At 50.6% G+C, this 17,694-nt stretch overlaps 1 protein-coding gene across 1 annotated transcript in view; it reads right to left on the minus strand.

Annotated features, from left to right (window-relative positions):
- Positions 1-270: 270 nt before the first annotated feature.
- SPON1 (spondin 1) overlaps positions 271-17,694 on the minus strand; it is a 355,481-nt gene continuing 338,057 nt past the window's right edge. The window contains exons 8-16 of the mRNA XM_075546022.1: positions 16,767-16,968; positions 14,413-14,553; positions 13,838-13,913; positions 13,086-13,268; positions 7,881-8,051; positions 7,621-7,788; positions 6,498-6,662; positions 3,880-4,143; positions 271-2,614 (exon numbers count right to left, since the gene is read on the minus strand). Of these exons, the coding sequence (XP_075402137.1) occupies positions 2,451-2,614; positions 3,880-4,143; positions 6,498-6,662; positions 7,621-7,788; positions 7,881-8,051; positions 13,086-13,268; positions 13,838-13,913; positions 14,413-14,553; positions 16,767-16,968 (1,534 nt within the window). The 3' untranslated portion in view covers positions 271-2,450. The remainder of the gene's footprint in view (positions 2,615-3,879; positions 4,144-6,497; positions 6,663-7,620; positions 7,789-7,880; positions 8,052-13,085; positions 13,269-13,837; positions 13,914-14,412; positions 14,554-16,766; positions 16,969-17,694) is intronic.

Genomic DNA, 17,694 nt, shown 5'->3' on the forward strand with positions numbered 1-17,694 from the left:
ACAGCACAGAATCATTTTACTCCCCCCCCCCCCCAGTTCCGGTCTCAAGAAGCCCAGGTTGTATTTCCTTTGCTACAACAGATTTCCTTCAAACAATACGTTGGCAAGGTGACAGGTCAGTGAGTCAATGTCTGGGTGGAAAATAGGTCTGTGAACTTCTTCTTGCCATCTGGAGATGTAGATGTGAAGCGGATCACAGCTGGGTTGACCTGGATGAGAATCTCTGGGCCGGGAGTGGCCTTCTTCCCTCGGCAGATTTCCTGGGTGGTGCCTCAGGAGGAATGTTTGTAGTAAAAAAGTCTTTTATTTCCAAAGTGATTGGTTAGCCAGAAAACCTATAACTCACCTAATGCAAGACTTTGGTAAGAAAGAGATTTGACACTTCTTATAAATTCCCCACTTGCAAACAAAAACCACTATTTATGCGGACTAAGAATCATGTCTTGATAAATGTTACCCTTCTTCATCATTGAATACCTGGTTTCAAGTGTCCAAAATGACAATTTAAAGTGTCCCCTCTCAGGGGTAAGTGGGAACATGAGATATTAGGGTGACGTGGACTTGCAGTCACACTGTCTAAAGGGAATTTTGAGTTTTATGAGTTAAGAACAAATATCTTAGCTTAAATATCTAGACACCTGAAAGCCATGTTTCAAAACTGGGCAAAAACATAAGTATCAGAACTTTGGTCCAGGTAGAAAAGTCAAGTCTTATTTATACGATGCTTCTGTGGGGCAGAGGAAGTAATCCAATTAAAGGTTTAAATGTAATGTTGGAAATAAGTCCATGCAATAGGAAGTGCAGGGATGCAGAAATGTTCCTGGAGAATGAGGGAGCATAAGCTATATCTTCTATTGAAAATGTTTGAGGTGGCTAACATTTGCAAAAGACCAAAAAAACCTGCACACTTAATTATCATAAAAAACATGAAAAAGAGTCCCAATATGGTTTTTATTGAACAGTCTGTGTTAGGATAGTACATATTCAGGGAAGTAGCATGAAGTTGTGTTCAGAAATAAACTGCTGTGTTTGAAGCAAATTCTTAAACTAGTGTATTCAAAGCATGTCTGCATCTCATCCACAGTACATATTTGGAGATCAGTTAAAAAAAAAGGCCTGCATCATGAATGAAATATATATTTTATAAGAAACGAATAAGTAGAGACAGTTGATGGACTCAAGTCAGCAAAATGTCCTTTTACAGTAATCCTTGGCATTCAGTCTCCCTGAATTTGGTGTGTTCATGAATGCTTGGAAGGGGATAGGAAAGTGCATGGCCTTCCCTCTAGGTATGTCGGAGGACCAGAGTCCAGGCATGGAGAGGCAGGCAGCGGGTGGGCTTGCCGCAGGGTTTCCTTAGTCAGCTGTACTCCGTCGCATTTCCTTTTCCTTAGACTTTCTGCTTTTCTTAATCTCACACATTCCCCACCCCTGCACATACATTTTTCTGACTAAAAAAATAGATTACAGAGATAGGGTTTCAGTTGATGGAAAGGCTTGGAGGTGTGGACAGATTTAGCCAAATGTTGCCATAAACTAAAACATAAAACGTTTTATTAGGAAACTTAAAAAGTATATAAGCCAAATTTTTATAAACTGCTAGTCTTGGTACTCCCCGAGAGACCAATTTTGGTGCCTCAGTCCCGATTCTGGTAAGGACTTGGTGCCAAGAGGTTTGGAAGTCTGGCTTCCTAGGATAAATTAGCAAGGAAAGGCAAAGGCAAGGGGAAAATACTTGCCACACTTGGTAGCTTTTACCTTAGGCATTAAGAACCAGTTATGCTTAAATTACCAGCTGTCATTCTCTCTCTCCCTTAGGGGTATCAGGTACCAATATTGAGAAGTGAGATAAACGTAACAAAAGTTTTCATTGAAAAAAGAAAAGCTACCCACCCAACATCAGTGCTCCCCTTTAAGTCTCCCAGCTCTGTTTCCCCCAAGAACCAGTGCTGACTGAGGAGATTCACAAGGGACCTAACTCTTGCTAAAGGAAAAGGGATGAGCAAATAAACATGTCCTGGAAGAGGAGGCAGGCCAGACACGAGAATGAGGGGAATCCGCCCTCACGGTTTGGTGGAGAATGCTTTCCTGTCTGCTGCACGCGGGGACCAGGGCATAGAATCAATTCTCAACACAATGGTCTCTCCATGCGTCCCTGTTCCGCCTGAGCAGGTGGATGTCCCAGTAAGACAAGTTTCTGTTTAGTACAAGGTGACTGACTACTCATTTGTGTGCAGGAAGACCAGGCTAAAGGAGTCCCGCTCATCCTGCACCCACCAAGAAGTATTCAGAAAGGATGTCCCTTGCAGCCACAAGACTATTGGGTGAACCATACTGCAGAAATGAAAACTAGTACACAATTTAAATTGCCTTAAACAAACAAGCAAACACAACCCAGCCACTGGTGACTCTGGAATCTGGAGCACAGCTCGGGGGAGCTGGTGCCCTTGCTAACAAGGGTGAACATTGCAAGCTCTGATCTCCTTCTTGTCTTTGCAGCTGGTGAACTGGGAGCTCTTGAACCTCTTCTTGACAGTCATGTAGCGCTCTTGAATGCCGCCTCCGCATAGTTTGGTGCATTCTGACCAAGCCGTCCAGGGCCGCATTCGACAGCCTGCAAGCATGAGAACACTGGGTGAGACCAGCAGCAAGGGCCACAGCGTAGGGATGGTGAACTCCAGTTGACAATGGGCACACTCAGCTGTCTGGTCTCTTATGTAGTGATTTGTCGAGTGGACCAGAGAACAGTTCTTCTTAGGTGATGTTTGTTCATATGTAATATGTTGGCAAAAAGTAGCTGCAAATACTTTGGACCGCCTTCCATCTGTTTTTATCAATGGGGCAGGAGCAAACATGGACTTGAAACCCTATTTGAACTCTGGGGTTTGGTCCGCTTTGTGACTGGGAACCTTCTCACTACTGTGGAAGCCAGCCTGAACTAGCCTACTAGAGAGACTCTCAGGGGAGCCCCTCCCCCCAATAAAAAGGAAAGCGGGCCAAATCCTTCCTGCTGCTGCTGAACCACCAGATGCCAGTAGGCTCCTGAGTGAGCTGATGGGGGAAGCCGAAGAATCATCCAGCTGAGCCTGTCCATTACCACTGACCCACAGCATCATAAGCTAATAAGTAAGTGCTATTTAAAAGGCTATTGGTTTGGGGTGGCTTGCTGGGCAGCAACCACTCCAGGGGCATTTTCTTGGTCTTACATCTCGTACCCCGAGTATTTAATGTCCCAAATACTGAGTGCGGCCCACTCCGAGTTCTTTTTCCCTTGTAGCTAAAACATGACTTTCTCCAAGAAAAGTTGTCCAACCCTCCGAAATGAAGTCGATCTTTTGTTTGGATGCTTCCATTGAGTAGCTATTCCTCCCTCGGAGAACTAACCACAGTGAAGATCTCACACTCACTCAGTTTCCCGTACCACACTGTAAGCTCCTGAGAGGAAAGGTCCGTGGGATTGTACCCGATCCTTTGTTGGCCTGCATACTTGCTGACGAGCGTCATAGACGACACTGTGACCGGCTAACCCACACCCAAGCCAGTTCCCACGGAGTGGATTCGGACTCATGGCAAAAGCCCCTTTTGTGTCGGCAGGACTGTGACCCAAAGGGGTTCAGCGGCTGATTTGGGTGAAGGAGACCACCGAGCACCTCTGGGCAGATCTGAACCTCCAAATTGGTTAGCATGAATGGTTTGCACTCCAAACCCTTCAGCATCTGTGGGTACCTTGTAATGAACATTAACTGCATCTGAAAGCTCAAAAGTATAGCTCTGGCATCTCCAGGTAACTGGCTCTCCTCTTTCCTCTCCCTCCCACCGCCCCTTCAGTGTTTGGCGGAGCCGGGGCTCAGTAAGGAGCTCCCCGTTTGGGAGTGGTACCTGGAAACTGCTCCCCATCGGATTCTTCCCTCAGCTGCTCGCTTCTCCGGCTCTCCCGCGCCTCCCTCCAGCGCAGCTTCTGGATGGATGGATTTCGAAGGCATTTCCGGATGCGGCACTTTTTGCGCTGCACGGTCTCGGGGCAGGGATCACCTCCAAACTGAGGCTCCATCTGGATCGTCCGGGTTCGAATCACGTGACCTTTCCCGCACGACTTGTTACACTCTGACCACTGGGACCACTCGGTGAGCTCACAGTCGATGGCTGGCAAGACACAGATGGGCACGACGTAAGACGCGGCCACATATTCGCTCACTCGCCCTCAAACAGCTCAACAAGCTTAGGAGGAATGTACGGAAAGGAGCAGCTATCCCGTTTACAGAGAGAAAAACCGAGGCTCCGATAGGCAGACGGACTTCATTCAGCTGATGCGGTTGGTAAGCAGTAGAAATAGGATTGGAGACTGGGTCATAACTCATATCCAGTGCCCCCTCTATAACTCAAGAAGGCCTGGGGAACCTGGAACACATGCCCGGTCCCTCTTGCCTCACTCCTTGAGCTTGAAAACTGTCAAAGCAGCTTCACTTGAAGCTGGTCATGGACCAGCTTTCCACTGTCCCAGGGGCCTATCGTTTCTCTGGGAGAGCACGGCCCAATGGTACCTATTCAGAGCAATGCCCACAGCCCCTGCTGCCTGACTCCACTGGCAAAAACCAACTGGCAAGCTGACAGATATGGCTGACGTCTGTGGACAATACCAAGGACCAAGAACTTTGGGGCTTTGGCAATGAGAACCAAATAGCTTTCTGACCCCACCTCTTGTTCTTATGATGCTATGTCCTGCGTACATGGTCTTTGTCTAACACAGAGGCTGCACATGGGTAACGCAATACACAAGAGGGGTAGGAACTGATGAGAATTTATTTCTCATGACACAAGATCCAGCAATCCCCCCACACAAAGCCAGCGTCTCACCAACAAGCAGCAGGGCAAAGAGCACATTGGTCAGACCTGTCCTCGGGAGGCAAACGATGTCACACTCCCTAACTCTCCTGCTGGCCTCGTGCAGTGAGGCGCTGGCTGGACAGAGGCCATCCTTAGTTTAGTCAACAGTTTCAGGCCGCTCTCCTCTGTGGGAGCTCAGGCTAAAAACTTATTTTTGAAATGGGGATGATGGTTCCTGGGTTGTGAGAACAAAGTGAGATTGCACTCCCAGCCCAGTCCCGGGCCCAGAGTAAGTGCTCCATAAATGTCTGCTCTCGTCTCCCGTCCTTCAGGGAACCCTGTGGACGTAGACTTTGGTTGAAGTTGGGAATTGGGTGTCTGTCAGAGGCCAGGGACTCCCAATTCTGCTGAGCGGGGTTGAACCTCGGGCAGGTCTTACTTATGACATGCCCCAGGCTGTATTGAGTTGCTGGTTGCGGTCACCACCCTTCATGGCCGAGTCTAGATGCAACAGCCCTGGCCGGGCCCAGCACCACGTAATGTTGATGGAGACCCAGACCGGCCCAGGGCAGGCCACTTTGTTTAATCGCTTGGCTTAATTCTCAGAAAAACCTCAGAAGTGCTTCCGGCTGTTTTGCAGATGAGGAAATTGCCCTCAAGCATGGTAACAGCCAGCGAGAGACACCTGGGGTGGAAACCTGGCCCCAGCAATGTGAGGACTAGAGGAGGGGGTCTGTATTGTAGAGGAAGCCGAGGACAAAAGGCTAGAGGCCAAGCTTGCTGCCGTTTAAAAGTGATGCTCTCTTGGAAGATTGGCCAGGAACACTGGCTCTCTCTCCTTGGCGAGGAATCCCTGTGGACTGGACCCACTGACCGCAGTGAGAAGATCTGGGAGAGCTTTTCGTCTTCGTTCTTTTTAAACTTGGTACTGTGAGTGAGGTGAAGGCCGCCAGAGAGGATCAGCTTTGCACTCATCCCCATTTTGATTTGCCCCATCGATGGCAAGCCCCTAATGAAACACCACGCACCCCACTTCCTCCCCGAGTTTCCTGCTGTGCCCATTCCTCCTCCTTTTCTTTCTTCCTCCTTTGCCCTTGGGTAAATGCGCCCCTCTGACTGCAAATGGTGGGTGAGTCTAAGGGGTGCTTGCCGCCCTGGTGGCATTGTCTATGCTTGGCACTCAATAGTGAGCTCGGTTTGTCTTTCTGCTGGTCTTCTCACCAGGGCTTTTTGAGTGTGGGGGGCCTTGCTATAGTGGGTCCAGCCTCTGGTCATGGGTAATTGAAACAGTCACAAGTAGGAGAAATGGAATTATTCTGCTTGGAAAATCCATGTACCCGCCAAGCTCCTAATTGGAGGGAGGGATAGAATGATGGTGTCTTGAACCCTGGGCTAAGTGCTTTCCTTACACAATCCCATTTGGATTTCACAGCAACTCACAGTGAGTGGCTTTTATAGACAGAAGTGGTACCCTCACTTTATTAGGGGCCCGGCTCCGTAAACACACGTTCTTTCTTTCTCTCCTGCAAAGAGTGGAACGGAACAATCTAGCAGTCTGATCATAGCCCATGGTTGGTTTGGGAACCCTCAGGAGGCCCCTTAGGCTTTAGGGGCTCCGGAAAAGTGAGGTGGGGGCAGAGGGGCGTGTCCAGAGCACGAGAGGGGGGGCTTACGGCACTCCGGCAGCATGCACTTCTCGGCTTGCTCCAGCTCTTCGTTACAGTCTCCGAGTTCTGCCAGAGATTTGAGCATCCGCTGGCGGGTCCGCATGCCCTTCCCACAGGTCACGCTGCAGTCACTCCACTCGGACCACGGAGACAGCAGGCATGGGATGGTGTCTAGGCCAAGAGCCAGTTTGCCGCTGAGAACATGTTCCTCCGTGCGCTTCCTGCTCCTTGGCTCCACAGGGCCCTCTCCTGCCTCTGCCCCGCTCTGGCCCCTTGGGGACTAAAGTGGCATGGGCTCGCAGGTTCAGACACAGGAGCAAGAAGCAGTCCCGAGGTCTACGGGCCACCAGCTCTTCTGGTCACTAACCCCGCATCTCCTCCCATGGGCCAACGGGGCACGTGTACACAAGCTCCCACTTGCACTGCCACTGTGGGTCAAGTGGGAATTCACCACAGGCAGAAATAGCCCCCTCTGCACGAGAATCATGCCCTACGAGAGAGGTTCCACTCAGCCTTTGAGGGACATTTTGGTACTGGGATTCCCAGAATGTGTATGGTCACGTGTGCTATACATTTGCATCCTGATATGTGGGTCTGTGTGCAGTTGGCACCGAGTTGGGGGCATCTTGCTGGACCCCTGCTCGATGGGGCAGGCAAACTAATATAGAATGAAAGTGGGGGCCCAGGACGGCAGGGGAGCACTTGGGGGTTGCGAGACCCTACATCTTTATGGGAGTGGAAAGCCTCATTTTTTTATCCAAGGAGCGGCTCCTGGTTTCGAACTGCCAATCTTTGCGGTTAGCAGTCCAATGCATAACCACTGGGCCGCCAGGGCTTCTTCCCCATACTCCGGGGTTCGATAACAAAGCCCTGGAGGCGAATTCCACTTAGGGGTCCCGGTTGCCAGCAGTGCTTAGACTGTCCCCCAAAGGAGGCCGCTTTCCTCGGGTCTGGTCCATGCCTGCGCCCCTTTGACTCTCTTTTTGCTCCAGGTGCGCCAGGCAAAAGTGGACCGTGGTTTCCTCTGCCCTGGTGCAGGGGCCCACAAGCTGCTGCACCCGTGCCCACCCAGAGGGCCTTCTACCTTCAGGCCCACCCGCCATCCCGCGGCCCGCCGGCGCCCACTCACGGCACTCGGGCATCATGCACTTGTCCGTTTGCGCCGTCTCCGCCTTGCACATGGAGCCATCGGCCGGGCTCATTTTGACCATGCGCTGCCGCTTCTTCATGCCCACGCCGCAGGTGGCGCTGCACTCGCCCCACTCGCCCCACTCGGTCATCAGGCAGCTGCTGGGAGCTAGGAGGCCCGTGGAGCTGGAGTCTCGCCCCCGGCCTCGCCTCCAGGGTCCCCGCAAGCCCGCCGCACCCCCGGGGGTCCCCGCCACTCACAGCACTCCTCGTTGACCGTGCACTTCTCCGTCTCCTCGGTGGGCAGCGTGCACACGGACCCGTCCTCCGGGAACTGCTTCACGTACCTCTCCCGGGACCGCATGCCCATGCCGCAGGAGATGCTGCAGGGCGACCAGGTGATCCACTCCGACATGGTGCAGGTGGAGCCATCTGCAACACAGGGGCCAGGTCGGGACGGCTGGAATCCAGGCCCAGAAAGGAGCCAGCTGGCCTTCAGGGGGAGTCCGGCCGTTGAGGATGGAAGCAAAAGGGTCTAAGTCTCTTAACCACGAAAGATTCTTGAAGAGAAACGCCCGTGTTCTAGATGCGTGGGGGCCCCGTGGATTACTCATCCCATGAAGAGACACCGAGTGAAAAGAGGCTTCAGAGCTGCTTGGATAGATGGTAGGATGATTGATGAAGAGAAATACATGCCTATATATGTGTATGTGCATGCTTATAGGAACAGTAGGCACACACAACACAATATATGTTATAGAACACAATGTATTTACAGTTTAAGGTAAACGGTAACCATTTGTATATTATTATTATATATCTAAAAGCTTAAATAAAGCAAAAGCTTTACTTTTTTAGATAGTAGCATTGCCAGCAAGTCAATGCTGACACATAGCTACCACCCGTGGATTTTCTAGGCTGTAACTGTTTACCGGAGTAGACAAGTCCCTATACTGGGGGTTTCAAACTGCCTACCATGTGGATAGCAGCCCAGTGCATAACGACTACACCACCATGGCTCCTCTCTTCAGATACTAGCTAGCCCCATTGTACGTGCTCCATAGCCGTGCGTGGGTATACACATTGCTCTCCAGTCGATTCCAATTCAGAGCAACTTCATAGGCTAGAGTCGAATTGTCCCCAGGGTCGGTTATGAAAGCAGACTGCTACGTTCTTCTCCTGAGGAGTGGCTGGTGGGGTGGCAGTGGCGGCGGCGGCGTTTGACTGCCAACTTCCCAGTTAACAGCCGAGAGCTTAACCACAGAGGCAGCATGGCTCCCCATGCGTGGCTCATGGCTACCACGTTGGCCACCACAGATACCATGGTCGAGATGTCCATAAAGCAACACTAGGGGAGATGTGGCACATTCTCAGACACAGTATTGCGCAGGGCACAGCTGCTTGCTGCACGAGGCTTTCAAAAGTGTTGAAGAGTAAGGATGTCATTTTGGGCACTCAGATGCACTTGACTCCAGCCATGGTATTTTCGATGGTCTCACATGCACGTGAACATTGGATAAAGAAGACTACAGAAGGGTTGATGCCTTTGAATCAGTGCTGGCAAAGAATATTGCCAGAAGAACAAACATCTCTCTTGGAAGAAATACAGCCAGAATGTTCCTTACAAGCGAGGATGGTGAGACTTCATCTCGCATCCTTTACTTTGGACAAGTGATCGGGAGAGATTATTCCCTGGCAAAGGACATTATGCTTGTTAAAGTCAAGGGGGTCAGTCCCAAACGGTGGCTGCAACAATGGGCTCAAATACAAGAATGACTGTGAACATGGCCCAGGGCAGAGCCGTGCTTCGTTTGTTGTACGCAGGGTTGAAATGAGTGAGAACGGACTGATGGCCCCAGACAGCGCCAACAGCAGCAGCAATAGATATCATGTAAGCCTGGAACTCAGAGGAACCTGAGACTGATTTTTGTCTGACACTTAACGGCTGACACTTCCAATTGTAGAAAAAGAAATGCGGACAATCCACACTGACCCTGGGACAAAAGGACCCGAGAACTCAGGCAGTGCCAGATTACACCAAGGAGCTACCTCTCAGGGACGCGGTGGAGGCTGGGAACTCCAGGTGCTGATGGAGAACAAGTGGGGCATAGAAAACAGGAAGGGAGTGTCCCTGTGGGCCAGGAGGGGGACCTCGAGGAGAGATGAGGAGGGCGATCCACCCAGTGTGGGCCATTCAGCTTCGATTTGACTTTGCTTCCATCAGTGGGTGTAAGCAAAGGCTACCGTGCTGTGGGAACCATTCAGAAGATCAGTGAAAAGAGAATACATGCTCTCAGCAGGTGCCTTGGTGGTCCTGGTCCTGAGGTGGTGGTGAGAAGCTGCTCCAGGTAGAAATACACAGGTGTGTGTGTGTTATGTGTGTGTATGCGCATGCATGCCTGTTTAGTTCTACGAAGAGTGACATGAAGCTGCCTTATGTCATGTATACATCTATTTATCCCTTCACCCACTGATTGATGTCAATAGGAATCGACTGGATACTTGGTGGTATGCCCGGAGGTTCCAAAGATTTGTCAGATATGGATCTTGTCTTACTCCAGACAGACTGAGAGATGGGCACATCAACAGATAATAAATCTAGATATTGAAAAGATGACAACAGAGGGAAGCTGAGGGGACCAGGGAACACAGAGGAGGGGAAGCCCTCTCCGGGAGTCCTGGGAATAATTTCCAGAAGAGGGCACATCTCGGTGCATGTTTGTCGGGGGAAGGCTAAGGCATTTAAGGCGGAGGGAGTTGTGCAATGCAGAGCCTCCTGTATAGGGGTCATATGTATCTGTGATATTGGGAGGTGACGCTGGAAAGCAGGGCTAAGGTCAGTATGTGAGGCCAGCCTGTGTATGTCACACCCACATTGTCCCTGGCACTTATGCAATGCCTTGTCCGTCCTTGTTACTTAATTAACCGACAGTGTGACTAGACCCTGCTGGAGATGCTTGCAGAGATCGCAGCTGGGATCCTCCGGTTGGACCGAAGGATAAGGCCGGCTAGAGGCTGCATGTGCAGCTAGATTAGATCATTATGTGTTGCAGGGTCAGAGCTGGGAATATGGCAAGTCAGTCTCATGACCTGGCACGGCCTTACCCTGGGGAGGCAGAATATTATCAATGCGAACCTGAGTGAATCTTCTGGAAAGAGGTGGTTGGATTTGAGAGGCACCTAGTGTCCCCAAACTGCTGTCCTCACTGACAATGGGGCCTTTAGCATCGCAGTCTAACGCCGATTGTGTTAGCTGCATGAGCAAGAATCCTCATTTTTGGCCAGGCCTCTACCTGGAGCTATACTTCAAGGGACTTAGTTCACCCGTGAGTTAAAGCAAGAGTTTGTTCATAGGTGTTATGGATTTAACTCTGTCCCACCCCCCTCTCCCCCAGATTTATGGCAGAGTCCTGCCTTCTAGAGAATGTGACCTTGTTTGGAAAGGGTGTCTTTGAACATGTTACAAATTGAATCTGTTGAGATCAGACCGGGTGCTATTCCAATGTGAGTGGTTCTATGGAAGAGCAGAGGCACCGGGAGAGACGGGAAGATGGGCAAACCTTGATTAGACCTAAAGCTGGGATAGACAAGAAAGGCTCTTCCCCCCAAGTCTTCTGAGAGAACAAGGCCCTGCCAACATCCTGCATTGGGACCCCTAACCTCTGGAACCCTGAGCCAATAACTGTTTTCACAAGGCACCAATCAGTCAATGGTATTTTATTATGTGAAGTCTCTCAAAACTCTCAAACTGACTGCCATTGACTCAATTCCGACGCCTCGAGACCCTAGGACAGAGTAGAACTGCCCCTGTGGGTTCCGAGACTCTAACTGTTTATGGGAGTAGAAAGTCTCATCTTTCTCCTGTGGCTCTGTTGGTAGTTTTGAACTGCTGACTTTGTGGTTAGCTTAATCCATGGCAGGCCTGGGACCTTGGTAAAAGGAGAAATAGGGAGCCTCAGAGTTTTCAGTTGGGAAGTGACCTGATCAGTTCTTTGCCTGTGAATTGGAAGATGGGCAGAAATGGTGAGAGACTGTCATCTAAGTCAGGCGAGGGATGACAAGCCTTGGGCTGAAGGATGTGCCCAGAGCATCAGGAAGACCCTAACTGAGATAGTCACCTCAAGAAATGTTAGTTTGTTTTACCCCAATAATTCCTTCAGAATATCCACATAGGTCTGTTTCCTTTCTATTCCATGCCTCCCCAAATAATTAAGAAGGGAACCTCTTGTGGGACCAAGAGAACTCCATAGTGGCCCTGGGGAGCACGGAGCCTACGTACAAACCCAGTCACAGCTCAACAGGCCAGAACTGTCAGTGCCACCTGGCACGGTGGAAGAAGGGTGCTTCCCGGGGGTGGGGCAGGTAGAGACTTTAACTCCTCTGTAGGCTTCAGTCCAACAGCCCCCCAGCCCCAGCCCCAAGAAAGAAAGAGACCCCAAGGGTACCCTGCCAGTCACACCTTCTTACTCCCTCCTGTTTGTAAGAATATCCTCAGCCCCCTCTGAAGTGCCTTTCATAAGTGAAAACAGTTAATAATCATTATGAACCCCCCACAACATTATGGGAGTGCCGTCAGAAGAGGTATTAAGATCGATTCCAGCCAGGGGCTCAAGTGGAGAGCAAATGTTTTGAGAATGATGAGGGCAATGAATGTATAGATGTGCTTTACACAACTGATGCATGTATAGATTGTGATAAGAGTTGTATGAGCCCCTAATAAAATGATTAAAAACCCACAAACAGATCGATTCCTAAGAAGAGCCAGAGAGTCGGTGCCCGGCTTGGTCTCTTTACTTGGATATTTTACTTCTGACCATGAACCAGCCCAACTGCTCGATCCCTTCCCATTTCCTAGTGTCCCCCGGGAGTGGGCAGGGCCAGAGTACAGAGTATAGGGCTCTCCAGGGAGAGGGAGAGGGAGAAAGAGAGAGAGACTTTTGTACACAATTGGCTTAGTTTAAGCCCCATGGTATCAAGTCTGAATGTTGCGCATTGCAGATAAAGGTCCCGAGACTGTGCTGCAGCCAGCCCAGAGACCCAAAGAGGTCCAACAGGTCTCTGACCCAGGCTGAGACATGACACAGCGGCGTGCCCATGAATGGTGAAGAATTAGGGCAATGGATGTAGGTTCACTCTTGCCCAGCCTGTTCACCTACTCCTTAAGAAGAGAGTGGAATGGAAGTCAAGGTGCACACGAGAAATTACAAATAATCTGGCATAAAACTCTACCTATGTGTGCTAGCTCTTCAGTACCTTGTATGTCTTATACCGCAGTGGGGAGCAGTGGTCCGTCAGCCTCAAGAATCCCTCTGAGATCAGAGCCTTCAAGACACTCATATTAGAGGTGGGGCCTCCCCTGGGTTGGCCCCCTGACAACTGCAGTCAGGGCCCTAGTGCCCCACCACAGATGCTGCCTGCTGGTGAGAGCCGCCCTTCCCATGCCCCTGGTCTAGGCTGTCCCCTCACCTTCATCGCTGCATCCGGGGCCCATGCAGGGCTGGAAGTCCTGGGTGTCAGGACAGGGGACGCTTAGATCCAGCTGTGCCTTCAGCATGCGCTGCCGCATCCTCTTGCCCTTGTCGCAGGTGGAGGAGCTGCAGGCGGACCACGGGGACCAGTTGGAGTAGATGCATGTTTCGGGGGTGTCATCTGGAAAGAGTGGGTAGGATGTTTTCCTGGGGGACCTCTCCCCAGCCTGGCTCATTGCACAGGCGCCAGGATAAGAGCAAAGGCAGCGATGCTCAGGGAGCACTTATGATGTGTCAGTGTTGTTCAAAGAATCCTGCATGGTTCATCCCAATTATCCCTCCCAATGCGCTGTTAAGAGCTTTCTGCTATTGCTCCTCACCTTACAGTCAAGGAAACCAGGTGGAAAAGCCAAACTTCTTGCCCATGGTCACAGAGAGAATGAGAACCCAGGCCGTCTGCTTCCAGATTCTGTGAGAAACCTTGAACTCAAGCCATAGCTCTACCCGTCACTCTGGACCTCACTGTCCATGCCGGGGAAGTGGACATACCTCTCATTTATCTCTTACTTTTGATTGATTTTAAAGGCCCGACACAGTGGACAACTCCTAATTATACAGAGCGAGTCTTTGACCTTGTTTGGGATTATCTCTCGACCACGGCCTTGTTTCTTGCAGAATATCGGCAAATTGCATTCCAAAATGGCTGTGCCAAGCTGACTTTGCCTCCAGCGAGCAAGGAAAATACTGTACCTTCGTCTTTCTCTTCTGGAGCCAGGTCTGCGACAATATCATCGATGTTGTCAGGTACAATATTGCATTGTTCCCCCTGCAAAAGGGAATTTCAGTTGGAAGGCAGTTCACATCAGAGGAAGCATGGCATGTGTGTATGTGGGGGGGGGGTGTGATGAGGAAGAATTTATAACCTGATGCCCACTCAGATGTAATTTCTAGGTCATTTCCGAGTTCTGGGCCAACGTTTGCTATCTGACTGAAAAGAAATGCCAGGAAAGTAGTAGAAGCTACCCTGGGATGGTAAATCCATGACTCATGTACCACCCAACCAACCCAATTTTCTTACCATGGCAGATATTAGCAATCGATTATGGAACTCATGGTGAAATCTATTTGCCAACAGTGGATCAGATCATCCATTTGAGGACTGGGCCCCACTACTATGTTCATTTTGCTCCTGTGCATGCTATGAAATAATTTGCATATTCAAAACTCTGGCCCATGTCCTGGGGCGCTTGCTGCCCGGACCCTGATGGTTTTGGAGCATCTTCTTGATGCTCATGCTCCTATCAGTGCACGGTCTAATCCAGTACCTTCCGGGCGATTCTCTCGATGACCACTCTGGCTACTTGAATGATAGATCCACCTTCTGGATCATAGAAAGGGCTCTGAGGATGGTCCAGACTGGTCAGGGGCCGGATTTTCTCCTGAGGGATGGTGGGTTTGTTGGGAGACTGCAGTGTGGAGAAAGCAAAACCAGACATAGCTGCAGAGAGTGGAAATAGAACTGGAATAGAGACCCTCCCCCCAAATAAAACCAACCAATTCAGTTGTGATGCAGATCAGAATAAAAATCTTGATAGGCATTTAACAAGAAATGTAGCTACTATTTATATTTATGGAATTCTATCCATGCCCTGGTGGCCAGTGGTTAAAGCACTCAACAACTGACTGCAAGGTCGGGGGTTCGAACCCACCAGCTGCTCTGTTGGAGAAAGACATGGCAGTTTGCGTCCCTAAAGATTACAGCCTTGGAAACCCACTGGGGGAGCTCAACTCTGCCCTTGGTGTTGCTCGAGTTGGAACTGACCCCACGGCAGTCCATTCACATTTTTTATTCACATGGTGTGCTGTGCTTGGAAACTTACACGTCTGTAATGTCAAGGTCTTCCATGTACACGGCAGACTTGTGGCCAGACGAAAAAGCCAGGTTTTGGAGCGGTCATGTACCTACCTGAGCCGGCGTCCAGCCAACTTTTTCTAGAACAGGTCAGAGAGTAAGTATCTGAGCCACCTGGTGTCTGCTGCAGCTACTCAGCCGATGTCATGCGGAAGCTGCCCTGGACAGATCCCGCCCGGGTCACCCAAGGAGTGCGGTGGGTTTCCAGCACTTTGTTTACAAAAACAGGTGTTAGGCCAGACTTGGTCTGTGTAGAGCGGACCGTCGATGGTTCCCAGTGCTTTTCTAATGGCTGCAGATTCGGCTGCAGTTGCTGCGCTGACCATGTCTGAGAGAGAATGTCACTCAATATTTCCTATCCCGGCTCCTTAGCCTGGCTGGCCAAGCCTTCAGAATCTGGCCCCAGCCCTGTGCTCACCAGCTTCCTGCTGCCTCCCGGGCCCAGGCTGTTCTTAGTTCTCGATTGATTGCCTGATGCCACTAGCAGCTTCCTTCAGCGCCCCCTGGTGTCCCGATGAATCATATGCTGCATGAGAGTATTTACATTTCATTTTTTAAACAAATTTTTTGTTTCTTCCCCCAGCCCCAAAGGACAATAGAACTACAGGCAGTTCTTGAGCTATGAACGAGCGTCTCTCCTAACTGCGTCCTTAAGAGGTCGTAGATCAGCTGGGACGGAACAGGTAGGCAGCGCACACATTTGTTCTTAATTGCCTGCAAGAAAAGACTGGCAGTTTCCCCAGTGGTTGCAACGTTGCAGGTGCAGTAAGTACAGGTGATTACGTTAAATGCTTTGTTGGTTCAATCGTTACAACCAACCCCGCCACCAAAGAAACCAAACTCACTGCCATCGAGTGGGTTCTGACTCTTAGCGACCCTGTAGGATAGGGTGGACCGGAATAGGAAGGGGGAGCAAATTTACATACAGTTCAAGGGACTGTTGTCATGGACCACGTGGTAGTTACATAATCTCCCATCAACTGGAGGGTATTAAGAGTGAAGGGGTGGAGTTTGGCCTGTCAATCAAGTCACAGCTTGACCTCATTTGGAGACGCGAAGTAGATTACTAGCTCACTCGGACCTACTCTCTCTCTCCACCTTCCTGTTGACAAACCACATGGAGCCACGCTGATGGCAGCCAGAGCCATAGAGATGCTTCCGCTGCTACTAGATCCACAAGACGTCCCACCCAGTGGCCTGTGAGCTTCCTGCATGTGCTGGGTGAGTCTGAGAGGAATTTATGCATTGGTGTTGGACATAGGGGCTAATATCGAACTTACAGACTTGCTGTGGACTGAGCTGGGATGATTTTTCAATATACAATTGCTCTGTGATGTAAAGCTCTCTCTTACATACATAGGAAGAGCTCTGGATTTGTTTCTCTAGTCAACCCGGACTAACACAGATTGTATGTACGTCAGCTGTTTGTAACCCGGGCCCTGCCTGTGGCCGGTCAGAAACCTATACACTCCTCAAGGCCAACTGTGTTTTCCTTAAAGGTAGCAGTGACTTACTATTTTACAACCAACCCTCTCGTCTCCTCTTGAAATGTGTGGCATCGCTGCCCACGGAATCCTTGTAAAGAGATCGTTTCAGCATATCTGTCCCTAAGTTCGCTCACCTGGAGTTATTTGTATACGGATCTTGCATGCCAGACTGGGCATTCATGTAGGGCAGAGCCCACGCAGATTCACCTCTGTGTCGGTGGTGACCAGAGAAGAGCTGGACACAGGGGGGTACTCCAGAAGGGGCCCCCTACACACGTACCTCATAGGTCACCCCGCTGTCGGTGCCCGCGTCCCAGGGAATCAGGTCTTGCACCACCTTCTGGACCCAGCCACATTCCTTGGTGCACAGATCCTCTGCCGACAAGCCCACATTCCAATCGGGACTGGGGCCCATCATGGTCAGGAAGGACATTAAGTGGCGCGTCCTGTCCACTGAGAATTCAGCCGAGGGCGCTGCTCTCCTGGAAACCAAGCACAGAGACACAGGCAAGGGCTCCAAGGGCCGCCAGAACCCAGCGAGAAGGGCTGTGAGGGGGGTGGAGGCTCCGTCTGAAGTGGGGAGAGTCATGGTCCCTCCCTGATCACCTCTGCTGTGATCTTGTGTCTGCAAATCTTACTACTGCTTTGCCTTATTGAGCCGGTTATTGACATTCCACCCCCCCCCCCCCCGCCCCCGTAGCTCTGGGCAAGCAGGCCCACCCTACTCACAGTTTGTGCTCCAGTGCCTAGCAGTGTCTGAGGCTCCCTGATAGTACAAATCGTTCCAGGGTGCTCCTATGAGCTGGAGGCACAGGTCGGCTTTGAGGTGACTCAGAAGAAATGTCTGGCAGTCTACTTCCCTAAACTCAGCCCTTCAGAGCCACAGGGCACAGCTTGACTCTGATACATGTGGCATTGCCATGAGTTGGAATTGGCCCGACAGCACCTGGTAGGAGAGTGTCTGGCCCAGGGGCGATGCTGGGAAAGGTTTTGAATAAATGAATGGGCGGATTCTCTGTGCTCTGTGCGTCCCAAGCTGGGTTAGGGGTGAGATGAACTTTGCAACTAACAACTGCTTCGCCTCGTCATTCCAAGCCTTTTCTTCTACATGTTCACCCCGTCTTCCCAGTAGACCTGGGGTACGTACGGAGTTTATGGACGAGGAAGCGGGCTCAGTGCATGCATGTAAGTCGTGCAAAGCCACAAGA

This window comes from Tenrec ecaudatus, chromosome 4 (assembly GCF_050624435.1).
Source record: "Tenrec ecaudatus isolate mTenEca1 chromosome 4, mTenEca1.hap1, whole genome shotgun sequence".
NCBI classification, from domain to species: domain Eukaryota; kingdom Metazoa; phylum Chordata; class Mammalia; order Afrosoricida; family Tenrecidae; genus Tenrec; species Tenrec ecaudatus.